The 25797-nt window shown below is 44.8% G+C and overlaps 4 protein-coding genes across 11 annotated transcripts in view; 3 read left to right on the top strand and 1 right to left on the bottom strand.

The window, feature by feature from the left end:
- The window catches only part of jarid2a (jumonji and AT-rich interaction domain containing 2a), a 31540-nt gene extending 24264 nt beyond the window's left edge, over nucleotides 1–7276 (bottom strand). For both annotated transcript variants that reach the window (XM_076970205.1, XM_076970206.1), the window contains exon 1: nucleotides 6704–7276. In XM_076970205.1, coding sequence (XP_076826320.1) covers nucleotides 6704–6748 — 45 coding nt within the window. In that variant the 5' untranslated portion in view covers nucleotides 6749–7276. The remainder of the gene's footprint in view (nucleotides 1–6703) is intronic.
- Nucleotides 7277–12226: 4950 nt separating this feature from the next.
- On the top strand, nucleotides 12227–16624 carry LOC143473708 (putative 2-ketogluconate reductase). 2 transcript variants are annotated; one of them, XM_076970815.1, is made up of 6 exons: nucleotides 12227–12448; nucleotides 13326–13698; nucleotides 13800–13974; nucleotides 14127–14305; nucleotides 14867–14963; nucleotides 15983–16624. In XM_076970815.1, the coding sequence occupies exons 1-6, from the start codon at nucleotides 12443–12445 to the stop codon at nucleotides 16146–16148; spliced, it is 996 nt and encodes a 331-aa protein (XP_076826930.1). In that variant the 5' UTR covers nucleotides 12227–12442; the 3' UTR covers nucleotides 16149–16624. The 2 variants fall into 2 exon arrangements, with proteins under 2 accessions (XP_076826930.1, XP_076826929.1); XM_076970814.1 differs by lacking the exon at nucleotides 12227–12448 and adding an exon at nucleotides 12858–13036.
- A 222-nt stretch (nucleotides 16625–16846) lies between these two features.
- Nucleotides 16847–20195, top strand: pard6ga (par-6 family cell polarity regulator gamma a). 2 transcript variants are annotated; one of them, XM_076970812.1, is made up of 3 exons: nucleotides 16847–16950; nucleotides 17316–17538; nucleotides 18195–20195. In XM_076970812.1, the coding sequence occupies exons 1-3, from the start codon at nucleotides 16885–16887 to the stop codon at nucleotides 19610–19612; spliced, it is 1707 nt and encodes a 568-aa protein (XP_076826927.1). In that variant the 5' UTR covers nucleotides 16847–16884; the 3' UTR covers nucleotides 19613–20195. The 2 variants fall into 2 exon arrangements, with proteins under 2 accessions (XP_076826927.1, XP_076826928.1); XM_076970813.1 differs by having other exon boundaries at nucleotides 16857–16938.
- A 596-nt stretch (nucleotides 20196–20791) lies between these two features.
- On the top strand, nucleotides 20792–25679 carry adnp2a (ADNP homeobox 2a). 5 transcript variants are annotated; one of them, XM_076970203.1, is made up of 5 exons: nucleotides 20792–21116; nucleotides 21574–21721; nucleotides 21820–21912; nucleotides 22262–24596; nucleotides 24682–25679. In XM_076970203.1, the coding sequence occupies exons 2-5, from the start codon at nucleotides 21614–21616 to the stop codon at nucleotides 24702–24704; spliced, it is 2559 nt and encodes an 852-aa protein (XP_076826318.1). In that variant the 5' UTR covers nucleotides 20792–21116; nucleotides 21574–21613; the 3' UTR covers nucleotides 24705–25679. The 5 variants fall into 5 exon arrangements, with proteins under 5 accessions (XP_076826318.1, XP_076826317.1, XP_076826316.1 ...); XM_076970202.1 differs by adding an exon at nucleotides 21298–21420 and having other exon boundaries at nucleotides 20793–21116; nucleotides 21596–21721; nucleotides 22262–25679; XM_076970201.1 differs by adding an exon at nucleotides 21298–21420 and having other exon boundaries at nucleotides 20793–21116; nucleotides 22262–25679.
- The last annotated feature ends 118 nt before the right edge of the window (nucleotides 25680–25797 follow it).

Here is a 25797-nt window from a genome sequence, read left to right as displayed (position 1 = left end):
CATGCCAGTTCAGATTTGCGTAATTTTAGTTGAAAATACAAGGCTGTCTTTATTCATCTTAATGCTTTTTTTCCAAGATCAAAATCTTGATATCAGCTGATGACTAATACTGACTGGCTAATAACTGCAATTAATTTACGTAACGTGGCTTTCACAAAGCATTCACGAAAATGTAACACTGCTGAAGAAAAATGACCAGAAAACCCCAATACCTGCTCTGCTCCAAGACAGAAAACACATCCGCTAAGCAGAACCAATCTGTGACCTATTTTGTTTTCGCTGTGCCAATGATTTCGACACGAGACCCAGTCGATACAAATGAAGTGGAAGACGACTATAGAATATGGCCTTAATGACAAAAAGCAGTGTAGTGGGGGGAAAAAAATTATGAGAGCTCTGAACAAACAAACAGAAGGCCTCCACCGATCTGAAGTCTGATCTATAAATAGCGTGGATAAGTCTTCAGAAGCGGCACGGTGAGGAGGCATGCGTCTGAGAGCTCTCCATTACTGTACACACTGACTGCTACCATAACACGTCTACTTGGTGTTATCATAACACGCATTCCCCTGTGGGTGAGCTGCTGTGTGCTGGAGTCACACACGTTCCTCGGACTGGAGCTCGCCGGCCGTCTTTTAAAACTCCCGGACACTCCCGCCAGCTTCTTCACCTTCTGCCTGTTCCTTGTAAAACTGAACTCCCGGTTACCCTTAATTCGCAGCTTGCTCAGCAGAGCTCAGATTTTCCACCATGGCCCTCAGTGAGTATTTGTCTCCTTTACTCCAAACATCAAGGTTCCTTTCAAAACAAAGTTGTTTTTGCCCAAATGAAAACGCACACTTTTGTTTGAAGACCTCGTCTGGAAATACACAACATCTTAACCTCACTCGTGGTCTTGTGGAACATCGAGCAGACCCCAATATGGCTTCAGAAAGAGAGGAGGGTTGAGTTGGGCTCCACAGCACAGCTGTGTCTGGCCTCCGGTTCAGAGCAACGGAGGCTGGTGAGGACACGACCCTCAAGGACTACGGAAAGCGTTCGACTAATCAGCAGAAGATGCCATTTTCTCTCTATAAGCACAGGGTGAAACGTCGTTTTGATCACCCTGCTGAGCGTGTTCTCATAATTGCGCAGTGCTCGTCCTATTATTCACAGACGTGCGCGATCTCACAAACCACGCTTCCTCTTCGCCACGTCTACTTCCTTTTCAGAATTCCTTTATCTGTTTTGCCAGCTTCCCTGGAATGCAGTTAGAGCCTGTTCTTCTAACTGACGCTTTCTCCCCTGCGATGTGACAGCCGCAGCGATCTGGATGCGCGAATGGCACGTATCCTCCTGGAAATGTTCGGAGGGAGCCCGCAACCCCCCGCGGCTCTTGTCACTCGGAAGACAGCGATATCCAGCAGCGCATGCCTGGCCAGGCGAGTGGCAGGACGGACTTGTAGCGGGACCCTGCGGTCATGGTTCGCTCTAAGCGTGGGCAGGGCGGGCACCAGAGCTTCATCAGGACCTTTCGGGTCTAACAGGAGGCTGTCAGGACTATTGAGGGATCATTAAAACTGTACATAGTAACTAATAGTAAATGATGTAAACATAATGCTAATGTCTGCAGCTTTTTTTTTTATTTTGTTTTCTACACCGGTTGGTTAGGCCTAAACTGGTATCTCTAAATCTACAGACATATATAGACCCTCATCACAGGTATTGTCCATAAAGGACAATTGCAATTATAGTAACCCAACAGTAACACGCCAGTGTGATTACCATATCAACCCCTGCATACACACTGCAATGTCAGAAAGCCTCATGACAATAGTAACTAACGGTAATGTTAAGCACATGGAGTTCAGACACAAAGGAACCGCATGAAAACTGTTGTGTAAACACACTCGATCGCACAGAGAAATAAGACCACATGAAAACACTAATTTCTTTAGCTCTGGGAAGTCCTCAATCTCCAACAAAGATGAAGGCATGTGAGCGTTCACCGACATCAAAACTGCACTATCGGTGACATCAGCCGCAAAGCAGGTGCTCGCCAATTTTCCTGAAAGTGTCGTTAAATCAAAGTTTTCGCACGGGTCCTATTTATACGTTCTGTCGTTATACGAAATGAAAAAGATGGCGGGACGCGACAATACCAAGGGCGACACGAAATGTTCAAACGTTGTGGGGACGTTGCGGGGACATCGTGGTGACATTGCCAGGACATTGCGGGGCATTGCAGGGGCGTTGTGGGGACATTGCGGGGGCGTGGCGGGGCGTGCCTGCGCCGTGTCTGGCCCCGGCTTGCCCTCGTCCCTGCCCGTCAGAACACGAAAGCGGCAACACTCTGGAGGGTCCTGCCGTGCGGCAGCCTGGAGCTGCTCTGGACGTCGGGGGGGGGCTTATCAAGGACGCTTTGTTCCCCGGCGACAGCACCGTCCACACACACACACCTGGCAGCACAGACAGATGGTGGCAGGCCGAGCCAAGAAAGCACAGCTCCACCCCACGACAAGCCCCCCTCCCGCACCATGACGACGGAAGAATGTCAGCCTGGCCATTTCCTCATTCGCACGTCTCTCTCTCTCTCTCTCCTTCTCTCTCTCTCTCTGACAGCCCCCTGCATTCTCCGAGTCCTCTGTATCTGTCCTGCCTCGAATACAGAGCGGATAAAGATCTCAGAGAGAGGCATGGTGTCACGGGGAATCCGACCGTACGGACTCTGCCTGAAGGACTGGGATATTAACCAGGCCGGTGCTTGACATTTTCCCAGCCCAATCAGCGCTTTCAGAACTACAAAACCAGAACCTGTACGAAAAACGTACCGATATGAAAAACATTGGCTCACAATGCTACTGATACAATTCAGTTCATGAGCGTCTTGACTGGGCCTAGTACTCAAATACTCAGAGCGAGCATGTTGGGACACATTAAAAATAAGCCTCTTGATGTTGATGCTATTTATCAAGGTTCCACTGGTCTGTTTAGGGTATGTGAGACCAGAGGACGGAATCACATGGGGTCGTGGGGGAAGAAAGTAGCTTGGAAGTCCTCGGAGGGAAACTGTAAATATATCAACATGCCATCAGTCTCCTGTTGTCCAGCTCCCTTTGATCTTAGAGACAGATGAAAAGCTACTTGTCTAAGAAAAAATGTCATGAAGAAGTATGTACTAATCCTTCATCAGAGTGGGGGGAGTGTGTGTGTGTGTGTGTGTGTGTGTGTGTAGGAGAGGCAGCCCAGACAAAAAGATTGGGGCCCATTTTGGGGTAATGGGAGAAGGGGACTGAAACGTAAAGCCTTGGTCTTGTGTGGTGAGGGCGTAGCTTTGGTGTTGACACATTCAACCATCGTCCCCCTGCAAATGGCAAGATTTAAGTACTTATCTGCTGATAACATCAACAGAAGATTTAACATAGAAACTGGTGGTTTTCATCACTGCTGATTGATAGAGATGCGGTATGGATATATAATTTAACCTATTTAAAGGCCCCTTAGAGATTGTCTTTCTGGAACTGATCTGACTGTTGCCAGAGGACAAAGACAATAGACAGATGAATACTGCGTCCAATTTTCACACATCAGACAAACAGAAACTTTGGCTTTACATGTTTGTTTCATCTATGACACCTGCACTTCTGCTCACACCACTCAGTTCTGGCACACACTGGTGTTGTAGTGTAACAAAAACAATTAAATATGGATGACACGTTACAGTGTTCATGAACTAACGTTCATGTATAAACCTAGCAGTGCTATATTAATCCACATGGAATGCATTTTGTGTTTCCAAACCACATTTAATTTAAATAGCTAATTTTTGATCAAGGAACCATTACTGTATCAGTGTACGGAAAAAGTGGAATTGCAATAACTTTTACTTTCATGGCCAAATATACTGTCAACACAAATAATAAAACATTCTATCATCACACTGCGGAAGCGTCACACCTAACCACGCCTCCCGCGTTACTATGACTGCAGGTGTCTCGATCATGTGGGGGTGCAGTGCTTTTTTTTTTTTTTTGCAATGCATTATGGGACAGTTGCATGCATCAGAAACGTAACTCCACCCTCCTGCTCTCTGAGTTAGTGTGGAGTCACTGGTGGAGAGGCCGCTAGCCGGCCTGGACGTCCTGCTCTTGCGTGTGCCTGCTCCGTGCAGAGAGTCTGGCTGTGACAAAAGGATCTGTCGTATTTTCAAACTGTCACATATAGATGTGCTGTCCTCAAACCTCCTGGGACGAACAGAGTGGTGTGGGACGCGTAATCCAGTTTACGGCACACGCCCACTCTCTGTACCACTCTCCCCACAACACAGAGATAAGTGGCAATACTACAGGTCCCGCTTAACAAAAAGAACGCAATATTTCTGCAAGGTGCGGTCAGAGATAAGTTGGAAGGTACTAAGGTCCTCCACTAAATCTGCTGTGGTTACAACTGTGTTACGACTGATGAATTAGGTTGTAAACAATAATATATGCGTTTGTCTGGAAACCCTAATAGCTAATGAGATAAATCAAACAGGCACGACTCTGAAAGACAAGGACACATAACAGCATGCTAGTCCAAATGATTGCGGTTGGGATCTTATGCCTTCCGCGCTCTGGAGTTGTACGGCTTGAAGTTCTGTTTACACAGCATAATCACGGCAACCTTACTACAAACGCCAGCTTGACAGGTATGACTTTTTTTTCACAGTCCTGAATGGCACTGTGTTAATATTCTTGGTGGATTGCAGGAGATTACATAATCGCAAGCACAAAGCAGCCTGACTCCTGTGCGAAAAACTGGACGAGGCTGATTATTCAAAGTCCAGGACAGATCAAGTGCTGAATTGGAGGATCTATCATCAAGTCTGGATAGTTTCAGCTGGTTCAGTGACCAAGCACATTGTTCTTCAGGAACTGTATACATGTTCAGTTTCAGTGTAAAATTAGGTCAGATGCAGTCATTTTTCTTTCAAAGAAGCGCCCCTGTTCTCTCTCTCTCTCTCTCCCTCCCTCTCTCTCATCATACTGTGGTTGATTTACAGACCTTACAGAGATCTAAAGAGAGTATTCCAGAGAGAATCTAGAGAAAGATCCGCAGAGAATATCCCAACCACGGCTCTTGGGATAGCAAGCTAGCCAACCTCTGAGAGAATATATGACAGACCGCTTAACAAAGAAAGTCTACATCCATATCGCACGCCACCAACAGTGTGGTAGAGGATTTGCCCATAACCTTATACAAAGTTTGACACCCAGGAAGACAAAGCCAGCTTTGAGGCCCTCGACGTGTCATTGTCGGTGTATTTGTGTGTGCGTGTGTGGGTGGGTGTGCAACTTGACTTGCCAGTTGTGTGCTGATAACACAGACACTGACAGGCTCTTTTATAGGACTGAAAGCCCAACAGCAGCTGGGTTTAGTCCACTGTAGCTCAACAAATTACACTTTATGACCAGCTAACCTCACAGTAAGGCCCAACACACAAAGAGCCAATGTCAGTAAGCTTCTGTTATGCTTGACTATTTGTGCACAAGTTAGCAAGTATCACTGAAGTCAAGACTGTAGTCTTTCAGTATTTGAGCTGTGAATTGGCCATTGTTTAAAACATCATGAGAAACACCATGACTTAAAAATGCTTAAAGTATATTTGACAACTAAGCCATTTGTGCCTCTTTGTATAGTTTGTCTTTTATGATTTTAGAATGGTTATATAGTCTTGATACTATAGATATGCTAGAAAACACTGCAGGTTTTACTCCTCCTGGTTTTTAATGCTCAAATAAACATTACAATAGTTGGTCTTCTTTAAAATAGCAATGTGAAATAACAATGCTTCATATGTAAGGTGTGACCTGTCTTCTGTGTACCCCTCAACGAATGGTGCTATGACAAATTGTCTTAAACCTAATTACGGAAAACAATGAGTTTGTTGATTCGGTTTAAAATAAATGTGTATATGTAGTGTAACATATACATATGGTTAATGCTCGATGAAAACAAAATATTTGTAGAACGTGGGAGATTTGCTTGCAAAAAGCTTCTCTGTTAGTCAATCGTCATGCTGGATGCATTTAGCACTTCAGCACCCCAAACAAAATTAGACCGTGAATCTGCTTCGAACAGCTAAATTCAAGTGACATCAAAAGCCTGATGTGGGAGCAAGTGTGTCAGCCTCTCTCCAACTCTACAACTGAACTAGTGGCCCCTGACGCGGCCCGTGACCCACGAGGCGAACCGGGACCACCTTCTGGGAGACTGCAAACAATTACAACAAATCGACAAATCTAAATCAACACTGCTTCAAGGGACAGAACCCGGAAACGCCAGACGCGAAGCGTGACTGTGTAGAATACTTGAACACATACACACACTAACACACACGCTAACACACACACAGACGCACGCACGCGCGCGCGCGCGCAGAGCAATATTTGGGTCAACTGCGAGACCCACTTTACGGTCTGCCAATCCGTCCTTAGTCTGAAAACCAAAGTCAAGCCACATAACCGTGTCTCCTAGCCCACACCGGTCGGAACCGTGTCTCCTAGACCACACCGGTCATTTAAAAAAATTGGTGGCCCAAACAAACACGGTAGTCTGTTCTCTGACATATAAAGGACAATAGACAAACACGATCAGGCTGCATTAATAATTATTCTAAAATGTTGGCACAGTACCTAAGAAGATAAGCAAGGGCAAAATGATTTAACGTTAAGTATACACTTACAAATTTCTTTTGAATGATATTTCTCTTCGGCCTTTCCTTACTCATTTTGCTCTCCAAATTGAAATAATTAACAATCAACCAGACACATTAATTTTGATGAAATCTTTTACGTTCCCGTTGTTGTAACACGTGATTATTTAAATCCCTGGTAGCAATATGTCGAGGTAGCAGAGAATGTTTTATCCTGGTCGGCACAGTCTCTGTTCTTCATGCGATCGGGGAATCGCAAAGGGGAAGGAGAATACAAATTTAAAGATCCATGGCGTCTAAAAGAGTAAATAAAGAAAACAACGGCGCTGTAACGTCCACAGAAAGCTACGGGAGTCGCGATCTTCCATTTGTTGGCGAAATCGGCGTATTGTCGGTCTTCGAGGCAGCGCACATTCTTGCAGTCAAAATAAAAGCCAGTTGTTTGGCCTCAGCCTTTGTAGTTCGCCGTGTAGCGCTTCGTTTCACATACTGCGGGTGTCGAGGAGACGAAGCTACCAAATAAAAACTCAGGAGTTACGTTCTGGCCGCGGTTCTGCTCCCACATATTGTGTGAAGTCGATGGCACAACGTTGCCGCGACCTACTGGCGTCTTTCTTCTCCGCTCCGCTCCTATCGCGCGCACTCGCCGCGCGCCGCGGCAAATTTAAATGTCCACGCGAGTGGTTCGCGGAGGAGATTTGGACCGAGTTTACCGACACGTACGTGGAAGGACACGGCGAAACGCCGTTCGTCTTAGCTATGTGACTTTTAAAAGAAAATTGGATGTAACCCGCTGCGGTTGGGTCGTTTGTCTTTGTAGAAGTGAGAGCCGTTTGAGGTCAGGAGGAACTAGAAACCAGTGAAGAAAACTAGTGAAGAACCGTGTCGGAATGGTCGTAGGAGCCAAGACTTCAACAAAACAATGATCACTGCAATTATGTATATTAGAGAATACTTATGTTATAACATGTAATATTAAAGCGTACAATGCTATTATTAATATACAGACTAATGTTAATTATCGTTACCCTGAAATACTGTTACCCAGCCCATATGAATCTGACTAAAATGTAATTGCTAAAATGATGGGGAAATATATGAAAGTTGAGTGTTTTAGGGTTGAGACTACGCGAGCACGGGAATCGAAGACAGTTGGGTTTGGTTAAAAGTGAGTAGGAAGCATATGTTGACGAAGACAGAACAAGTAAACTAGAGATCAATAAAGCACCTTGAGTAAATACACCCCGCTGTTGACTGAGGATCTACGTTTATTTCTGACGGTGAGTCTTAACTCTTGGTTGACCACAAAGGCGCTGTAACCCACAGCACCATTGTAATAGACCCTGAAGAAACATATCACTCCACTAACCGCCACCCAGCACACAGTCATTCTCATACTAATTACAATACAACAGCTTAATAAATAAATAAGCATCGTTATCAATGCAACATTGCTATCAGACAGATGATGTAAAGCTTATATGTGGCCTGCACCTGATGATGAGAAGCAGAATGTTAGTGGTCATTTTATGGATGCAGATGCCACCCTCAGGTAATCAAATGTGGTTTAAGTGAGTGACTCTAAGTCTTTGCAAGGGAAAAAGAACTCAGAGATCTCGGACGCTTTCTCCTTGGCAGTGGAACATGTTGGTCCTCTTTGCTGATCATCCATAAGTGGAATGTGAGGCAGGAGCTGTGGATGTGGGGGAGTAGAAGCTCTTCACAGAGACACCACCATGAACGGAGGAGCCCAGGTGGACACACGAGTCTTCACAGAGATGCCACCATGAACGGAGGAGCCCAGGTGGACACACGAGTCTTCACAGAGACACCACCATGAACGGAGGAGCCCAGGTGGACACACGAGTCTTCACAGAGACACCACCATGAACGGAGGAGCCCAGGTGGACACACGAGTCTTCACAGAGACACCACCATGAACGGAGGAGCCCAGGTGGACACACCAGTCTTCACGGAGACACCACCATGAAGGGAGGAGCCCAGGTGGACACACAAGTCTTCACGGAGACACCACCATGAACGGAGAAGCCCAGGTGGACACACGAGTCTTCACGGAGACACCACTATGAACGGAGGAGCCCAGGTGGACACACGAGTCCAGACACGGGCCTCCTCCCACAATTCAGCCATTGCATAATTCCATTGCAGTTGTTATATTACTTTACTCATAAATCTATAATGCGATATATATGACATGATCTGTTCAGTGAATGTGTGTGTGTACTTGTGTGCGTAAGCGTGCGTGTGGATGTGTGTGTATGTGTGTGTACTAAAATGAGTGGGCTCAAATGGTCCTGGAGAATACTGCTGACTGTTCAGTGAATACAGCAGGAAGTCTGTGCTCACACTGTAACGTGAGAGAGTTTAGAATCATGAGTGGGCAAATCTAGATTCATGCCTAGTTTTCATCACATTTGTTGTCATTTATATCCAGAAGTGCTCTCTTGGTGGAAACCAAACAGCAGAAACAACTTTTCCAGACTGGATAAAGGGGAAATGTCTCATCCAGCTCAAAGGAGCCTCTCTGAAAACTCACAGTCATTCATTAGCTGAGCGCGTGCACCACTCCGTCGTGATATATCCAGTGATGGAAATGCTATGAGCGCCATTTGCTCCGTACACGTCACACAGATGGTTGCGGCCGTGGGGTTTTGATAAGTCATCGCAGTGCGTGCACCAACACAGATCCTGAACCCAGGAATGTTTCAGTCTGACGAGAGCGCACGTGAACACGACTGGCTTATTTCATCAGGACGTTCAGATTAGGTTGTTTGTTTGTTTGTTTGTTTAGTGCTGGAGTGAGATTGGGAGCCCTTAAGGTTCAGAAAGCCCCACTTTGTTATAATCCAGGGATTAGATCTAAAAATAACCCCCACATATGGGGTTTGAGATTGATGAGGGGTCCTTCGCCAGAACGTCATCATTATACACCCAATGAATGCACCACTTCTGTTGTGGTTCTGTTGTGGTTCTGTTGTGGTTCTGTTGTGGTTCTGTTATGGTTCTGCTTTGTCAAGACCACATGCACACAGGTCACCTCCTGTCCTTGTGTTTTAGTGAGGCTTTGTAAGTCCAAAAGAATTAGCCACCAACTTCCCAGTCTGGAACTGGAAAATGTCAAAATCAAACAGTTCCGTTCTTGAGTATGACAGCATCTGGCATTGCATAACTACCAAGACTTCATCTGTTTCTTTTAATATTTCAGTTCAAAAGCTTTCAGTGACATCATGATGAGGACCTTATGCCTAACAGAAGAAGGGAGTCCTAAACATTTGTAATGGGATTACCAGGATGGTGTTCAGGACGCAGTGTGTACTTTGTTAATGTCATGTGTGCTTTCATCACAGATGAAATGCCAATCAATGGGAGGCTCGCGTTATTTGACCACCTACTATGTTAGCAGGGACAAATATTTTATCAAGGTCCTGGGAAAACTTCCTGCAACACGTACTAAGGTTGCTGTGCTGATTTCTAATGCTGGTCCAGGCCTCCAGTAGGAGTATTCAAGATGTTTTTGTGATCTTAATATTTTGCACAGAGACCGCGTAATTATCCCCTCGTCCATGTATGGCCAGAAAAGCTTAGCGGCTACACAGTGCAACCACAAAGAGCGATATGCCACGTGAAGGACTGAGACCGTTGACATTGTGCTCCACTGTGGTGAACACACAATTCAACTCCAGCAACTCACATCATTGTTTGACCCATGACAGGAACTTTCAGGTGTCTGTCAGAGAAGTTTGTGCCAAATATATTTAAGGAGAGATGCTAGCTGGTGATGGTTGCTACTAGCGGCTGCTATGTGGTGATAAAGGAAGGGTAAACAGGTGATGTTTTGGTACCGGAGCTCTGTGATGGGGACCGAGAACACTGCAGTGAGGTGTTCTGCTGTTTTGATAGAACGATGACCTCTCTGTGTCACACTGTCCAACTACCATGTGTACGCGCTTGCTACTTTGGGCTGTCCTGGGAGATTTGGTTAAAATAAAACAGAAGATGTGCTAAAAGTGTGATGCAATCGATTTGCGGTACCACGTTCTGTTTGTATCAGGAGCGTACTTACTTCAGGATTGACAACCAATACGTATTAGCAATAATCGAATAACTAGCAACTGATTTTATTAGCATTCAATACTGACTTTGAAATTAGTTATTCGTGCAACCCCATCTTGTGTCGTGAGTGAATGTCTGTTGAAAACACTTGGAGGTGGCATATTACATCAGAGTTCTAATGCTTTTGATTGACTTTAAGGCAAGAGAACAGTTCGATTACTCCTCACAAAACAGCCCGGTTGGTGAATTATGCTCATTCAGCATTCTGGCACACTGTCGCCTCAGTCATGTTTCTGGATTGAAATACTACAGTAATTACAGTGGCTCGCTGCTCTAGAGTTAATTATAATTGCAATTATGTTTGCTTTGTGGGACATTAGTATGTTTAAAGAGCACCATCACCTGTGTTTGAATCATACTTTAAACTATTTTAAAGGCCACGTTATTAACAGTGTAGGTGTGTTAGCACGTTTCTGCTAACTGAACCATCAATGTAAACTTAAATGTTTTGTGTGATTGTTCTGAGTATGTATTTACTTTAAAACAATGCTATTAATGAGACCATGTTACTTGATATTAACATACACAAGAATTAGTATCATAGGTTTATGGAAAATAACAAATCAATACGAACCAATCCTGGAAGAACTGCTAAGACCACTAAATCTTCAACAGTAGGCGCGGTGGCCTATCCATACAATCATAAACACCATAGTTATAAAATAATAATTGCCTCATTTTTATGTTAATTACTGAACTTTACTGAACTTTAACTAAAGTGTCACTTTGCTCCTTATGGCTGTTACTGCAGAAATCATTTGTTGGGGGGACCTCGTTTGTAAAATGTGCAGTGTGAGCAGTATCCATTCGCGGAGGCTTATCTCCTGCGTCTGCGCTTTTGGAGCGCTGCCTCGTGTTCCACACTACGCTGGTGGCTTCTAGCGAGGCACAGGAGAAGAGCTATCGTTTAGCCGTGGCCCAAGGACCGATGGGCTGTTTTTAATTGGAACCGAGCTAAAAATAACCCAGGGAAGTGTCAGGGCCATATCGTTGCCTGAGTGCCCATTTTATTAACGCAGAGGCCAATGGGTCAGGAAGTTCCAAGGCCATAAAAAAACAGATTAGGACAACCTGGCGTTGTCCCCTGGATCTGGTGGATTAAAGTGGGATGAATGTTTTTGTTTTTTTCTTTATATTTTGCTATAGTGTTCTTTTCTTACTTAAGAAACACATACAAAATATTATTTTAAGTTACAATAATATATATGTCCTCTTGACCCTTTTTTGTACGTTATTGATGATTCTTATGAAATGATTCTTATGAAATATATAACTGAAGCTGTTTAACTAAAGCAAACACCCGTTCACAAATCGCAAATCTCTCGTCAATAATCTCCAGCGGTCAGTGGAGCCTGAAGAACACTGTGCTCGGAAGTGAACGCTCAGTGTGGTTGTTTTGGGCTTCGGCGTTGTCAGCAGGACCGGATGGGCTCGGCAGTTTCAGGCAGAACGCGAGGCGCTCCGGCGCTTTGAGGCAGGCCGAGCTCAGACACCCGCTGGCCGGCATTATGCTCTGGTTTTTCGCAGATCTACAGGACGTCGCCATTACATGATAAATGAGCAGAAGCCATCGCACGTTATACACTGTCTGCGGGGAAGCAAAATCAACTGAAGAAGTCACTGATTAGCCATTTAATGACGGTATAACGACGCATTTACTTCCTTGACAATACAAGGCCTTGGCTTGTTCACTTTAGTTAGCGTACCTTCATTAAACACCCTTTTGTAACACTTTACAAACGTGTTTTATTCTGAGATGTACATCTGACTAATGTGCTTAAGTATTAAATAATAAAAAATTCTGAAATGTTTGACATAATCAGGCCTATGTTTTTAGTGTAAAAGCAATTTACGATAGGCAAAATCATAAGAGTGCAAAATGTTTAAAATTACACTATAACAGGACAATAAAATGCTCGGTCAGTGCACGATGTCAAAAACTTATAGATGGACACTTCGTGCCGTTTAGTAGAGTAATATGCAATTCTAGCGCCTCCTTGTGGCTATTTGAGGAACCGCGTGTAAATGACCTTTCACTTTTCACTACGGAGGCTCAAGCGCGAAGGGCGTGACGGAAAGAACAATATTTAACTACTCGGTCTCCAGTTCAGAATGCTATCTTTTCGTTTAAAAATACGACTGATTAACCATTTCTGTTGGTATAAACAGTCTATTCAGCGTCTTGCACAGTTCAGTTCCACAAACCCACAGGACGAAAAGACCCAAACGGTGAGAGAGTCACACTTTGTAACACTCTTTTCTGAACTGTGCGTGGCTGCACCGCGATCTCGCGTGACTGCTGTTGATGTGCTGGTGAAAGCCAGAAGTTTTGTCATTCAAATGCAACGACTATGTTTTGTTGTTGTACAAATGTAGATAGCCCGACTGTAGTCATAATATAGAACAACCTTATTCATATTTACTTGCACATATACCGATCACTCGTTTTCTCGTTAAAAAAAGCAAATGCATTTTTTTGAAATACGTCTAATATTTGCGTTTGAATCTGCACATACAGATCATGGAGAAACCGTGTATATTGGCTACCACGCTGGGACCTTTGGGCATCTACCCGTGTTTTGCGCCATGCATCGAGAAGCATTTCAAAATAATCACCTATGAGAACTTTTGTGAGAAAAAAGAGGACTTCGCAGACAAGATCCAAGCTGTCTTTGTGTGGGCCCACACCTTAAAAGTTGACGTTAGCCTCTTAAAGTGCTTGACCAAACTGAAAGTTGTAGTGAACGGTGGTGTGGGAGTGGACCATCTCGATATTCCTCTGATCAACAGCTTTGGGGTGACGGTGTGCAACACTCCGGGGATTGTTGACAATGCCACAGCAGACATGGGCATGGCATTGATTTTAGCATCTGCCAGGAAAATTATGGAAGGTGAGATTCCTTAACAGTTTTTTTTCCTGTTTTTAGAACTTAGTGCTCAGATTTCATACATTCTATTACCTCAAAAAACAAGGGGAATTTATTTCTTGCAGGGTATAACTTTTCCAAGTACCGTGAATCAGAACCATATTTGCCCGAGTCATCTTTGGGCAACGATGTTAGTGGTTCCACGCTGGGTATCATTGGAATGGGAAGAATAGGGTATAAGGTTGCCAAAAGGGCGCGGGGGTTTGACATGAAAGTCCTGTACCACAACAGGAACCGCAGGTGAGGGCGCCATGTCCTGCACTAATACACTTCGACAGGTTAGACTCAAACCCCCCCCCCCCCCCCTCCCTCATCAAACCTAAGATTGAACTAATAAGACGATATCTGAAGGCATCATGAAGCTAAACGACAGCGTTGGACTGTGGTGGCAGGAGCGAGGAGGAGGAGAAGGCCGTGGGAGCGGAGTATTGTGAGGAGATCGGGGACCTGCTGCAGATGTCCGACTTCGTCATACTGGTGGTGAATCTGTCTCCTCACACGCACCATCTCATTGGTGCTAAAGAACTGGCCCTGATGAAGCCCAGCAGCACTCTCGTTAACATCAGCAGAGGTAAGACCGCAGAGCAGCACAGAGGTTCACCTCAGTTCGGTTTAGTATCATTTAATATGACATTTACAAAATGTAGCCAGACAGCTGAAATACACGCGACATGTACGTTCGTCTTCTTCATTTGACCTGTAGAACTACAAAATGTCCGTAGTTCAGACACACATTTGTTTAATTGGCTTTTGATTGCTTGTTTGATGCCTTACTAACATCAGAGATTAGCCCAATTTATTTTGCTGTCTTCAGAGAGAAGATTCATGCCAATGGGTTGGTTGTGCCAGAGGATTCCTGTGTTCCTCATAGTAAAACCTGGAAAATCGTTGAGCATTTTCTGGATGGTGTTTTAACTGGATTTAGTGCATCAGCCTGCCCTTGGCACACTGGCAATTAATTAGATTTTCCTCTGTTTCTAGATAATCCATTCTACTGTTGTCAAATAGGGGCTCAATGTGACATAATATGTTGCAGTCAGTTAAATAAATATAAAAAACAGACTGAAGACAAAATGAAGACACGATTTCTTTCAGTGCACTGTATTCAGGAGCTCTATGATTTCTATTCAAGGCTTGGTTGTGGATCAGGAAGCCTTGGTAGATGCCCTCCAGAGGAAAGCCATACGCGCTGCAGCGCTGGACGTCACATACCCAGAGCCTCTCCCCAGGTGGGTTCAGCAGCCTCACCCCCAGGGGGCGCTGTCTGCTTCCACTTAACAGCTACATTACTCCAACAGCTGGATATTCTTCATTTTGTGTAATTGCAGGTTTTCATATATCACTGATTCATGAGCTATGAGCCTTATAGGTCCCCCAAACAGGGAAGGTGGGAGGGGCATAAATCAATCAGTCAACAAGTAAACAAACAGTTTCATTCTATACACTTGTATTATGAACACTCTGTGCTTTCCCCCAACAGTCAGTCTCTACCGTAATAAGTGGCGCTATTGTTATTGGCGCATTTTATACTGGTGTATCGTCACAGATTGATTGTGCATGTTGCCGTGCACACTTTGCTAGCTGGTCTCTGACCACAGGACTGTTGAATGGAGGCAGCCTGCAACGCTACACTAGTAGCACACTCTCGACACACCAGTGACTCTGCAAAGCTGGTGTCTCCGCCGAGCTGCTGTGAGCGTGTCGGAAACCGCAACGCTGCTGCAGATTGCAGCCCCGTCGCCGAGCCGAGGGAGGTCCAACATCCCAAAATATCCAGCCAGTGGAACATCTAGGGATGTGTTGCCATGCACAGTTTGCGCTAGTCTTCCTCCAGCTCTTCGTCTGTGGTCGGGATCTGGCCGCGGGACCACTGTTGGGAGGATGTTTCTGGATGACGGACCGCTCTCGGCTCAGCAGTGGGGGGGGGGGGGGGGGGGGGGGGGGGTCAGCAGCTCGGGGAGGACAGATGACAAATTGTGCATGGTAGCCAATCAGGAACAGGCTGGAATTATACAGATAAATAATTCACCTGTAGGAGAGGTGTGCCTATGAAAACAGATGGATGGTCTGGTTGGTGCATTGAAGGAATTACCAATAATGTGGCCGATCTGACTATACATCAGAAGGCATATTGAACATATGCTTTGTTGAACATATGCGTTATTCATGTGATGTATTTGATGTGTGATGTGACGTAGCCTCCATATAGAACCTCACTGTCATTGCCGTGTTCATGCGGGATTTTCAGAGATCATCCCTTACTCTCGCTGCCGAACGTGATCGTCTTACCTCACATGGGAACACACACGGTGGAGACCATTCAGGCCATGGTGGAGATGATGGTCAGCAATGCTCTGGCTGCTATCCGTGGAGAACAACCTCCCCATGAAGTAAAGACTATGGCCACATCTTAGACTCCCCGCCCCAGCCAGGAGCAGAGCTACTTTAGTGAGGACCAGTGAGCATTTGAAATAGCTATTTCTCCCTGGTCAACTTGATTATACATTGTTTCTCTGTTTTCTAACTTTCAGCACACCTCTGCTATGTTGTAATTATCAGAAATACTTGAAATACTGCTAATATTAGTAAGGATGTGTATATAATTTTTTAGATTTTGAAATGGAATGACAATAAAATTAGTCTGTGCTCATTCATATATCCATATACTGTATTAATTGCTATGTTCATAAACTTACTGTCTTGTATTCATATACCGTTCACTAAATTGTATTCTTAAACACACGTGGCCTAACTGTAATTTCAATGATCCTTGTGATACATTTGTGACTGTGTTTGTCAAGTTTAACTATAAGAAAACTTTAGGGAGAATTTGGAAATATTCCCAAACTTAAAATGTATGTAATCTTGCAATAAATCGATTTCACTTTTATTTGTGTCTACACATTTATTATAGAAGGATAAAAGTAAATTGCAGGGAAAGCTTTAACTTCGTTGAGGAGGTATTTGAATGAAGCGCTGGGAGATAGATGATGCTGTTGTGCGTGCCCTTCGTGCTCCTCCTCGGCGCGTGCGACAGGCCGGGGTTCCTCCCTTGAAGTGTAGCGCGTGTGGGCTAATTGCAGCTCGCGCGGGACAAGTCAAGAGTCTCCGCCCGAGCTTGCTGGCCGCAGATCCTGTTCAGAGCAGAAGATGATCCGGAGTTTCAGCAAGTCCGTATCTTTGCGCTGTTGCTCAGCCATCGAGGTAAAAAGCAAAGTAAGTTTACGTTATGAAAAGTCGCTTTAATATTCTAATCTTTTTACATTTTCTTTTACTTTGGTTTTTATGTGTCCCTAATAGTTGTGTAAGAATTACGTACAAGTGACTATGCATAAGGGTCTGTGATGTTTTTAATGGCACAAAAATTGTACCTTGACGTCTCAGATCGATGCCTATTAAGTGTAACAAAAATTACAGAATATTTAATCTAATTGATATTAAATTATGATTTTTAAAATATATTTACTTTCATTTTCCATCTAATGAAAATGGCTATATAAATATAAATCCGTCTTCGTGTACAGTTGTTTTGACAATTGGGTTTTCTTCCATATCCTAAATCGGTTTCTCTATTCCCAAAGTTCGGTGCAGAATTTAGAAGGTTTTCTCTCGATCGCTACGAGCCGGGAGTCTTCGAAGACTTTCGCCAGTTAATCCTGCGCTTACACCACTTGTATCACACGGAGGTCTTCATCAGCTATGCAGATGTCCATGGCGAGCTGCTGCCAATAAATAATGACGATAACTTCATCAAAGCTGTGTCTACCACCCAGCCGCTACTACGAATATTCCTTCAGCAGCGGGGTAGGCCTACAGACCGGGTCACCGCATGTGCATGTGCGCCCTTTTAACGTCCCCAACCGTTGCTGTCATTCCATTTCTTATATTTCTGCTGTCCCATCAAAGAAGATAACTGAGGGAAGATTTTTTAGTACTGTAACGTGGAGGCAAGCGACTTTTCCGTCGCACAGAAAGGGTTCGAGAATCGAATTGCTGATTTCTGCACCATGATATGCCCAACGTTATCCTTATAACACGTTTTAATTAATGTTATTAGATCTAAACAAAGTGTTTCTTTTTAAAATCACTTTAAGAATCACCATATATTGTTTTCTGCCTCTAGTGATATGTTGTCACGCAGTTATATCTGTGTGTGCATCAGGGCATGTGTTTGTGCTCGTAGTCTCTCTTTCCGGAGTAGGAAGTAATTTATCTGGTCTAGAATTATGTGTACTTGAGTGTAATTTCCTTATGGTCCCTTGTGGTATGCCTACTTTCATGTTTAATCAGAACTCTTGACCTAACACAAATCACATGTGTTAACTTAGTCTTCTCAAGTAAGCTTTGTGGCATTTACTTATCAATATCATTAAACTATTTAATGTAGCAGATTTTGGCCTATAGGTCTTTTGCAGCATAGTGAACGTACTTGGTTTATTCCAAACGCTGGTGTTTTGCAGAGGAGGTTGACCATGATAACATCAGCTCAGATGGCGTAACAAGGCGAAAGAAGTCAGCTGTGAGAGCAGGCGGAGATGTCAGTCACAGAAGATCACGCATTCAGATCGGCGCTCCACAGAACTTCCGGCCCGTCTCTTCAGTAATTGATGTGGACATCTTGCCAGAATGCCACCGACGGGTTCGTCTGTACCACCAGGGCTCAGACAGGCCTCTGGGATTCTACATCCGTGACGGCACCACTGTCAGAGTCACCCCCGGTGGTGTGGAGAAGGCCCTGGGCATCTTCATTTCACGCATGGTTCCTGGAGGACTAGCAGAGAGCACGGGGCTGCTGGCCGTTAATGACCAGGTACTGGAAGTCAATGGCATTGATGTCAAGGGCAAGTCTCTAGATCAGGTGACGGACATGATGGTCGCTAACAGCTACAACCTGATCATCACCGTGAAACCAGCAAACCAGCACAACAATGTAAGGACTCGCAGCAGCGTGACCTCTGACCCTAAACACGTGATAGATTTCAAGGACTCTCTGAGTTACCCGGGGCTCCCTGTAATTATGGGAGCTTATGTATGGGCAGCTAATGGCTATGACAGCGACTCGGACTCAGACCTGGTCATTGAGAGAGCAATCAGCCAATCGCTGCAGCGTTTCAGTCCTCAGATGACCCCCCGCCACTCTCACCAGGTCCAGGATCAGTGCAGGCGCCATGGGCCCACATACTCCACAGCGTCCTGTCGCTCACAGCCATGTCTGAATCATGTCGGTTACCCTGGGCCCAGAAGCTCACTGCACAGGGAAAAGACCTTGCAGCAGCAGTATAGAAGCAGCCCAGCACTCAAACAGAGCAGCCCAGAACTCAGACAGAGCAGCCCAACACTCAAACAGAGCAGCACAGCACTCAGACAGAGCAGCTCAGCGCTCAGACAGAGCAGCCCAGCGCTCAGACAGAGCAGCACAGCACTCAGACAGAGCAGCTCGGCGCTCAAACAGAGCAGCCCGGCGCTCAGACAGAGCAGCCCAGCACTCAAACAGAGCAGCCCAGCACTCAAACAGAGCAGCACAGCACTCAAACAGAGCAGCATAGCACTCAAACAGAGCAGCCCAGCACTCAGACAGAGCAGCCCAGCACTCAAACAGAGCAGCCCAGCACTCAAACAGAGCAGCCCAGCAATCAGACAGAGCAGCGCAACACTCAAACAGAGCAGCCCAGCACTCAGACAGAGCAGCCCAGTGCTCAAACAGAGCAGCACAGCATTCAGACAGAGCAGTGCAACACTCAAACAGAGCAGCCCAGCAATCAGACAGATCAGCTCCAGCACCCACGATATCCTCGGATCACTGCACTCAGACCTGCGGCAGCAGCTGATGGTGCCGTATGGGGCGATGGAGGAGGATGGAATAGTTATCATTCTGTGATGTGCAAATCAAATGAATTAATTTATCTCTGTTAGCACATACACATGCTCTTATGTCAAGCTTAGATTCTGTACAGCACTGGTACCATACCACATTTTAACTAAACCATCAGAGAGTGGCTTTTCTTCTCAACATGTCATAGGTTTAATAATGAGCACTGTATGTGGACCAGGTACACTAATGTAGGTAAATCTCTAAACCACCCAGGCCAAACGTTCTTGGACTAGAGTTTTACACGAGTGATCAACGGTAGCTGAACATATTCACATCTCACGCTGCCAATAAATCAGCGTTATTTGTTGCTAACCGGACAGTTATCATAGTTATGATAGTTATGGCAATTATAAATCAACTCAATAAATTGTTTGCTGCAAAATATTAGTCACTAGTTCTGATCACATTTCTTTTCTTTTTTTGTTGTAAATTGTAACTGTGAATGTTTTTTGTGACATATATTTAAAGATATGTACAATAATTTGACCAAGCTTTAAACCAGCAACCATGTTCGACCTACATATGTAAAGAGCTGTGTAATAAACTGACATATAAACCTGGTTTTGATCTATAGATAAATAAATCAGGGTCTGGCTACCCTATAGGTATATATTATGGTTATTGGGTTAACCTCATCCATTACATCCACAACAGACTCATGGGATTCTATGACATTGAGCAAAGCTTATATTGCAGTCTTAACACATGTGTAGATCTTTTTGGTTTAGCTAACAAATTGGCTAAGATTTTAAAAAGATTTTAAGATTTTAAAAAGCGCACCAAAAGCATCTACAAGCATTCTTCAAAAAGCATTCAAGATGAACAGATTTACTTAGTTGCATAGTGGGCAGTGGTAATAGTAAACCATCATAACACACACTTTGTTTCACCTATACTATAAGCAGTTATGGTAGTGGAACTTCTGATTATGTCAAGACTTGAGAGTTATTATTGTGTTACCATTACACATAGCAATCAGTCTAAATTGATGTGACATAAGCATTTACTGAGTGGTTAATTGGTCACAGGTGGGTGTTTATGGATGCTAGATGAGGCAGTCCATGTACTTTATGACCAACATCAATGATCAATGACACTCAAATTTAACATTTTAAGTTTAAACCCACCAACCCTCATTGGAGGATTTTCACCATGCAATATGTAAATTACATACGTCACTTCCTTTCTTCCTGTGCGCCATGTTTTTCAGTAGGAGTAGGGTGATATTTCACTGTGGTGCAAACAAAAGATTGCAAATCTAGTTCTCACACTCGCACACGGCCAACGGTAGGCGAGGCGGTAAGGACCGAACGCCGACTGCAGATTTGAAGCCTCTTATTATGTAGTTTCAGATTCCGTACTGCGCGCCTTCCAGTGACGCCGGAAGAAAACAGACGCGGCAGAAGCATCACCCTTCTGCCCGGGCGCGAGGCAGCCGGGCGCGAGGCGGCCGCGCGCGCACAGCAGGGCATTCCAGTCAGCCGCGCGCGGTTCAGGCAACGTTCACCAGGTAGTGTGTCCCCCAACTTCGTTGAAATGGCTAATCGTTGCTCCTCGGATGGCGTTTAGTTTTGAACACGGCAGAGCAGCAACCACGAAAACGACCCGTTCATTAACACGTTATAGCGCCTCTGCTTAAAAAAAAAAAAAAAAAAACAACGTACCGCTGACCAGAGATTCATGTCTCACAGTGAACCACAAAACTACTGACACGTTTTCACGCACGGTGTGTAACCGGAGTGCGCAGCTAGTAACGGCGACGAGGCGTCTGGGGGGGAAAACACGCTCGACGACATTAAGCGTCTATAAACTCTGTAAGCATGTGTAATTATAACCAGACTGCGTCATTGTTACCTGACAGCCCAGGTTTTAGTTTGAATAGATGTCATTTGGACTGCGTATTGTGTCATCTTCATTAGGATATGTAGTCTTTTTAAATATTCTAATTTAGGTTATTTTTATTACAGGTTTGTTATTGTTTGATTGCAGTTTCCTTGCTGTGCCGAGATGTATCAAGTACCAGTGAAAGATGTGGTAAAACTGAGAAGATCCAGAAAGAGAGTGAAGAGTATTCTGTGTGACATTGCATTGCAGAGCTGTCAGGACTTACTAGAGGTTTGCTTTCATACACATCTTTGCGCAGCTCAGTCGGTTTAAACAAATATTCTATTGATTATTATTAAAATACATCTTATTTTAATCCTTATTGACAGAAATACAAATCTTTTGATGCTGGCGAGGAAAGTTTCAATAACACAGAGTGGGATGACTTCACAGATGGTAATGTTGGCAAAAAAAGGAAAAAGGTAGGCCGTTTTTTTGTAATCTGCTTAGCTAGTGTCTAAATGTATAACACTAGATCTTCATTGGTATCCCCATTTTTCTAGTCATGCTAGACTAGATGACTACTTTAGATGATCCTAGCCATAGAGATCGTGGAAGAAAGTTTTACTTAATGTTTAATTACCTTACATCAGTTGAAGATGGAGGAAATTGGTGAACCTTTGGTTCAAGAGAGTTTTTAAAAAATCATCATGCGCTGATAAACTGAAACACAATTCACCTCAACAGTGCATCACTGCAATGCAGACATCTGTAAAATGTGCTTCTCATTATGTATGTGTGTGTGTGTGTGTGTGTGTGTGTGTCTTTTAGTGGCGATATCGCCCCGAGGCCCTCTGCTGCAGTCTGTGCTGGTTTTCCACTCGGTCTTTTTACACCTTCAGAAGTCATGTGCAGCGGTGTCACGAGGAGGAACTGGACATCGCCTGTCTCTCCACCTGTCCCAGGTGCACGTTCATCAGTCACCCTGAAATCACAGAGCAGCACATTAAGTTGTTCCACACCGCACCCACAAAGGCCCCGCCCACTGCCAGCCAGTCGACCGCACCCCCTTCTAAGACCCCTGTCTCGGGACCTGTCGACCTGGGTGAAGATAGGTACACATGTGTGAACTGTGGCTACCACGACTCTTTACTTTATGTGATGAAGAAACATGTTTTGGTAAACCACTATTCTACGTTATTGAACCGGTACTTTGGGCACAGGCTGGAAAAAGGACAAAATGTGGTTGGTCAAAACAAGAAAGACAGTGTTCCGACATCGAGATATTACTGTAAGGAGTGTAAATTGCCCGCAGAGACCATAGAGCATCTGCTGTATCATATTCTGAGCTCTGATAAACACAAGGAACTGCACTGGCATATTATGCCCTTCATCAGTGAGAAGAATAGCTCAAATGCCGGACAGCAGAAGTTCCAAAGCCTTGCACCAAAAGGGGTGCACCAGGTTGTCAAAAACGTCAACATGGTCGGGAGACCAAACCTTGTGCAGCAGCCGAAGCCGGTGAAGGTGACCCCGCCGGCTAAATCCAACGGCGCCGTGCTTCTGGCTGGGCCGACCAACACAACTGCTCTTTTGTGCTCTCCTGGAGCAAGGCAGATCTTCCTCTCCTCACAGACTCCAGCTCTACTACCCGGCACGGCCATGACTACAATCCAGAACGCCCAACAGCAGCAGCAGGCATCCTCTGGGATTCAAGGCTTGTCCACGTCCCCAGTTGTCAAGTCTATAAACATGGTGGTGCCAGGTATGTCCCGGTCCGCTCCTAAACAAGTCCCCATGGCCATGACGGTGCCCAGGCTTCCGCAGTCGCAGTCGGCACAGCAGATGCTTCTGCCGCCAGGCGTTCAGGTCAACCTCCCGGGGAAGATCGGCGTGCGTCCACCCATGCTGGTGACCCACAGGCTGCAGCTGAATCAGTCTGCTCCAAGGCCGCCCATCATAGCCTCTCAGTCAGTCCGGCTCATTCCCACAGGCAACAAAGTGAACGGGGTCCCGACTTACACCCTGGCACCTGTGCAGGTCACAACGGTACCGGTCCAGCCCAACGCCGGTCAGGTGGTCAACAGCTCTTCGATGGTTTTGGCTCAGAATGGGCCTCAGATTGGCAAGCCCCCGGTGATGGGCCCTCCAAACATGTCGGTGGTGTCTGCCAAGCCGGCACCTTCGAGCCAGAAGCAGGTTTTGACTAAAAATAATAAACCAAATGAGTTGGCTGTCCTAACTCCATTTCTCAAGAAACAGAACGACCACACTGTCAAATGCCTGAGGTGCAAGGTGCTGTTGACTGAGCAGTGGATTTTTCAGCATTTGTTGCATGGTTTGAAGTGTCTGTTCTGTCCTCAAATGTTCTACTCCTTCAAGCAAATCATGGAGCACACAAAGAGAGAACACAGCTTGAAAATAAAGAAGAACAGAGATTTCATCAAAGAACAGTTCAAACTCAACTGTGACGAGGAAGGCAATCTCATATTTGCCGCCTTTAACTTGAACACGGACGTACCCAAAGACCTGCTTGACAACCGGGAGCTCAACCTCGTGCTAGTCACCAGTACTCAAGACAAAATATACGTAAAGATGTATCCCGACTCTGCTAAGGCGGTATACCCACCGTCGCTGAAGACCACACCCACCGTCTGCCCATTCTGCCAGGTGAAGCTCCAGAATTCAGAAGACTATGAGCTACACTTGAAAGGGACGCACCATATCGTCCCCACCATCCATGCCATATTGAAATCGCCTGCTTTCAAATGCATCTACTGCTTTGGCGTGTACTCTGAGAAGTCAACCCCCAAAACCATTTCCATTCACGTGCAACGCTGCCGGTGCGCTCCCAAGAGTGTAAAGGAAGCAGAGAGGCAGCTGAACCCAGACCCGGCTGGCCACCTGAACGGTGACCTGCAGAACTCCATCCAGCATGTTGAGAACCCACAACAACCAATCACCCTGAAAACAGACCTGGCCCATATGGAGAAGAAAGAAACCCCCAAGAAGAAAGAGGCGATTGCAGAGAAAAGTACCAATGGAAACGTTAAGCTAAGCAAGATTGAGGTCCCTGTCCCCACAGTTGATCTTGTGTTGGACCCAACAGGGATGGAGATGCGGTCATTTGAGGAGAGGAAAGAGTTCCTCACAAGATATTTCCACCGTAAGCCCTACCCGTCCAGAGCTGAAGCGCTAAGTCTTGCTGCACGTTTGTGGTTGACCAAAACCGATATACTCTCTCACTTCAGCACCAAGAGGAGCCGATGTATGAAAGTGATCCAGAGGAGGAGGACTGTGGTTCTTCTTGGGTTCAACATGACTGAGGTGAATAAAGTGAACCATAACCTCCTCATTCCAGAGGCGAAGCCTGCTAACTGAAGTTGACATGTTAAGATGTATCCTGTATTTATATAAGTATGTGGAGACTGCCCTATAACCCCTTAAAACACGTTCATTTAAAGTAAAATTATTTACACGAGGATTGTTCACCTCCAGTTCTGGAGAGTCACAGTGTAGTGTCTTCATTGTTCCAACACATCCAGCTTTGAAAAGCTTAATAAAGAGCCGATTCTTTTAATTGGGTATATTAACACTAAGCTGCAGTGTTGTGGCTCCCTAGTTTAGGAATTCAGCACTCCTGTTTTACATGTTGACAATGTAATTCTTAGTTTTGGCATTTGTGTCATTGTGAGGATGTAAAGAATTACAGATAAGTCATTGAGTACCTTTTCTGATGCTCCTTAGGCCAGTTGTAAATATTTTGCAACTCTATGATGAAATTATTTTTACATAGGTCTTCTTAAAAACTGTATGGATCCTTTTTGTATATTTTTAAGTGTTTTTTTTTTTTTTCTTTTTGAGACCTGTAGTGTGCCTTAGGGCAAGTCTGCAGTGATCTAGTTCTATGTAAAAGAATATAAGTTTACTATTAGTACGTTTGAGAAGTCAAGTGTACTGTATACTAATTGGCAATTTAGTTTGCTTTTTAATACGGTTAATGCTCTATTAAAAAGGCACTTTGGGATGTTTCGTTTTGTTTTCTGAACGCATATTGTAGTGGTGCTCACAGATGAAGAGAAACTTATTATTAACCAAACGTAGGCCAGGTAAAGACACAAGACACAGTTCAATTCCTTGTAATGGTTCATGTTCTTGAAGAGTGTATTGTGAACAGTACATAATGTGTCTTTATTTAATATGAATCATCAATATTTCTCTACTAAAGCAGTGGTTCTTTATTGCTGTATCTGCTTGGTCGCTGGTTCATTGTTTATGCTTATCTGTTTGGATAAAGGTCTCTGAACCTTTTCTGTGTGGGCTGGAGTGGGGTCACCTGGTGTTGTATTTGGTCTCTGGTCAGAGTT

The sequence above is a fragment of the Brachyhypopomus gauderio genome, chromosome 13 (genome assembly GCF_052324685.1).
Source record: "Brachyhypopomus gauderio isolate BG-103 chromosome 13, BGAUD_0.2, whole genome shotgun sequence".
Lineage (NCBI taxonomy): Eukaryota > Metazoa > Chordata > Actinopteri > Gymnotiformes > Hypopomidae > Brachyhypopomus > Brachyhypopomus gauderio.
The sequence above is the reverse complement of the archived record's forward strand: the minus strand, read 5'-3'. Positions and strand labels throughout refer to the sequence as shown.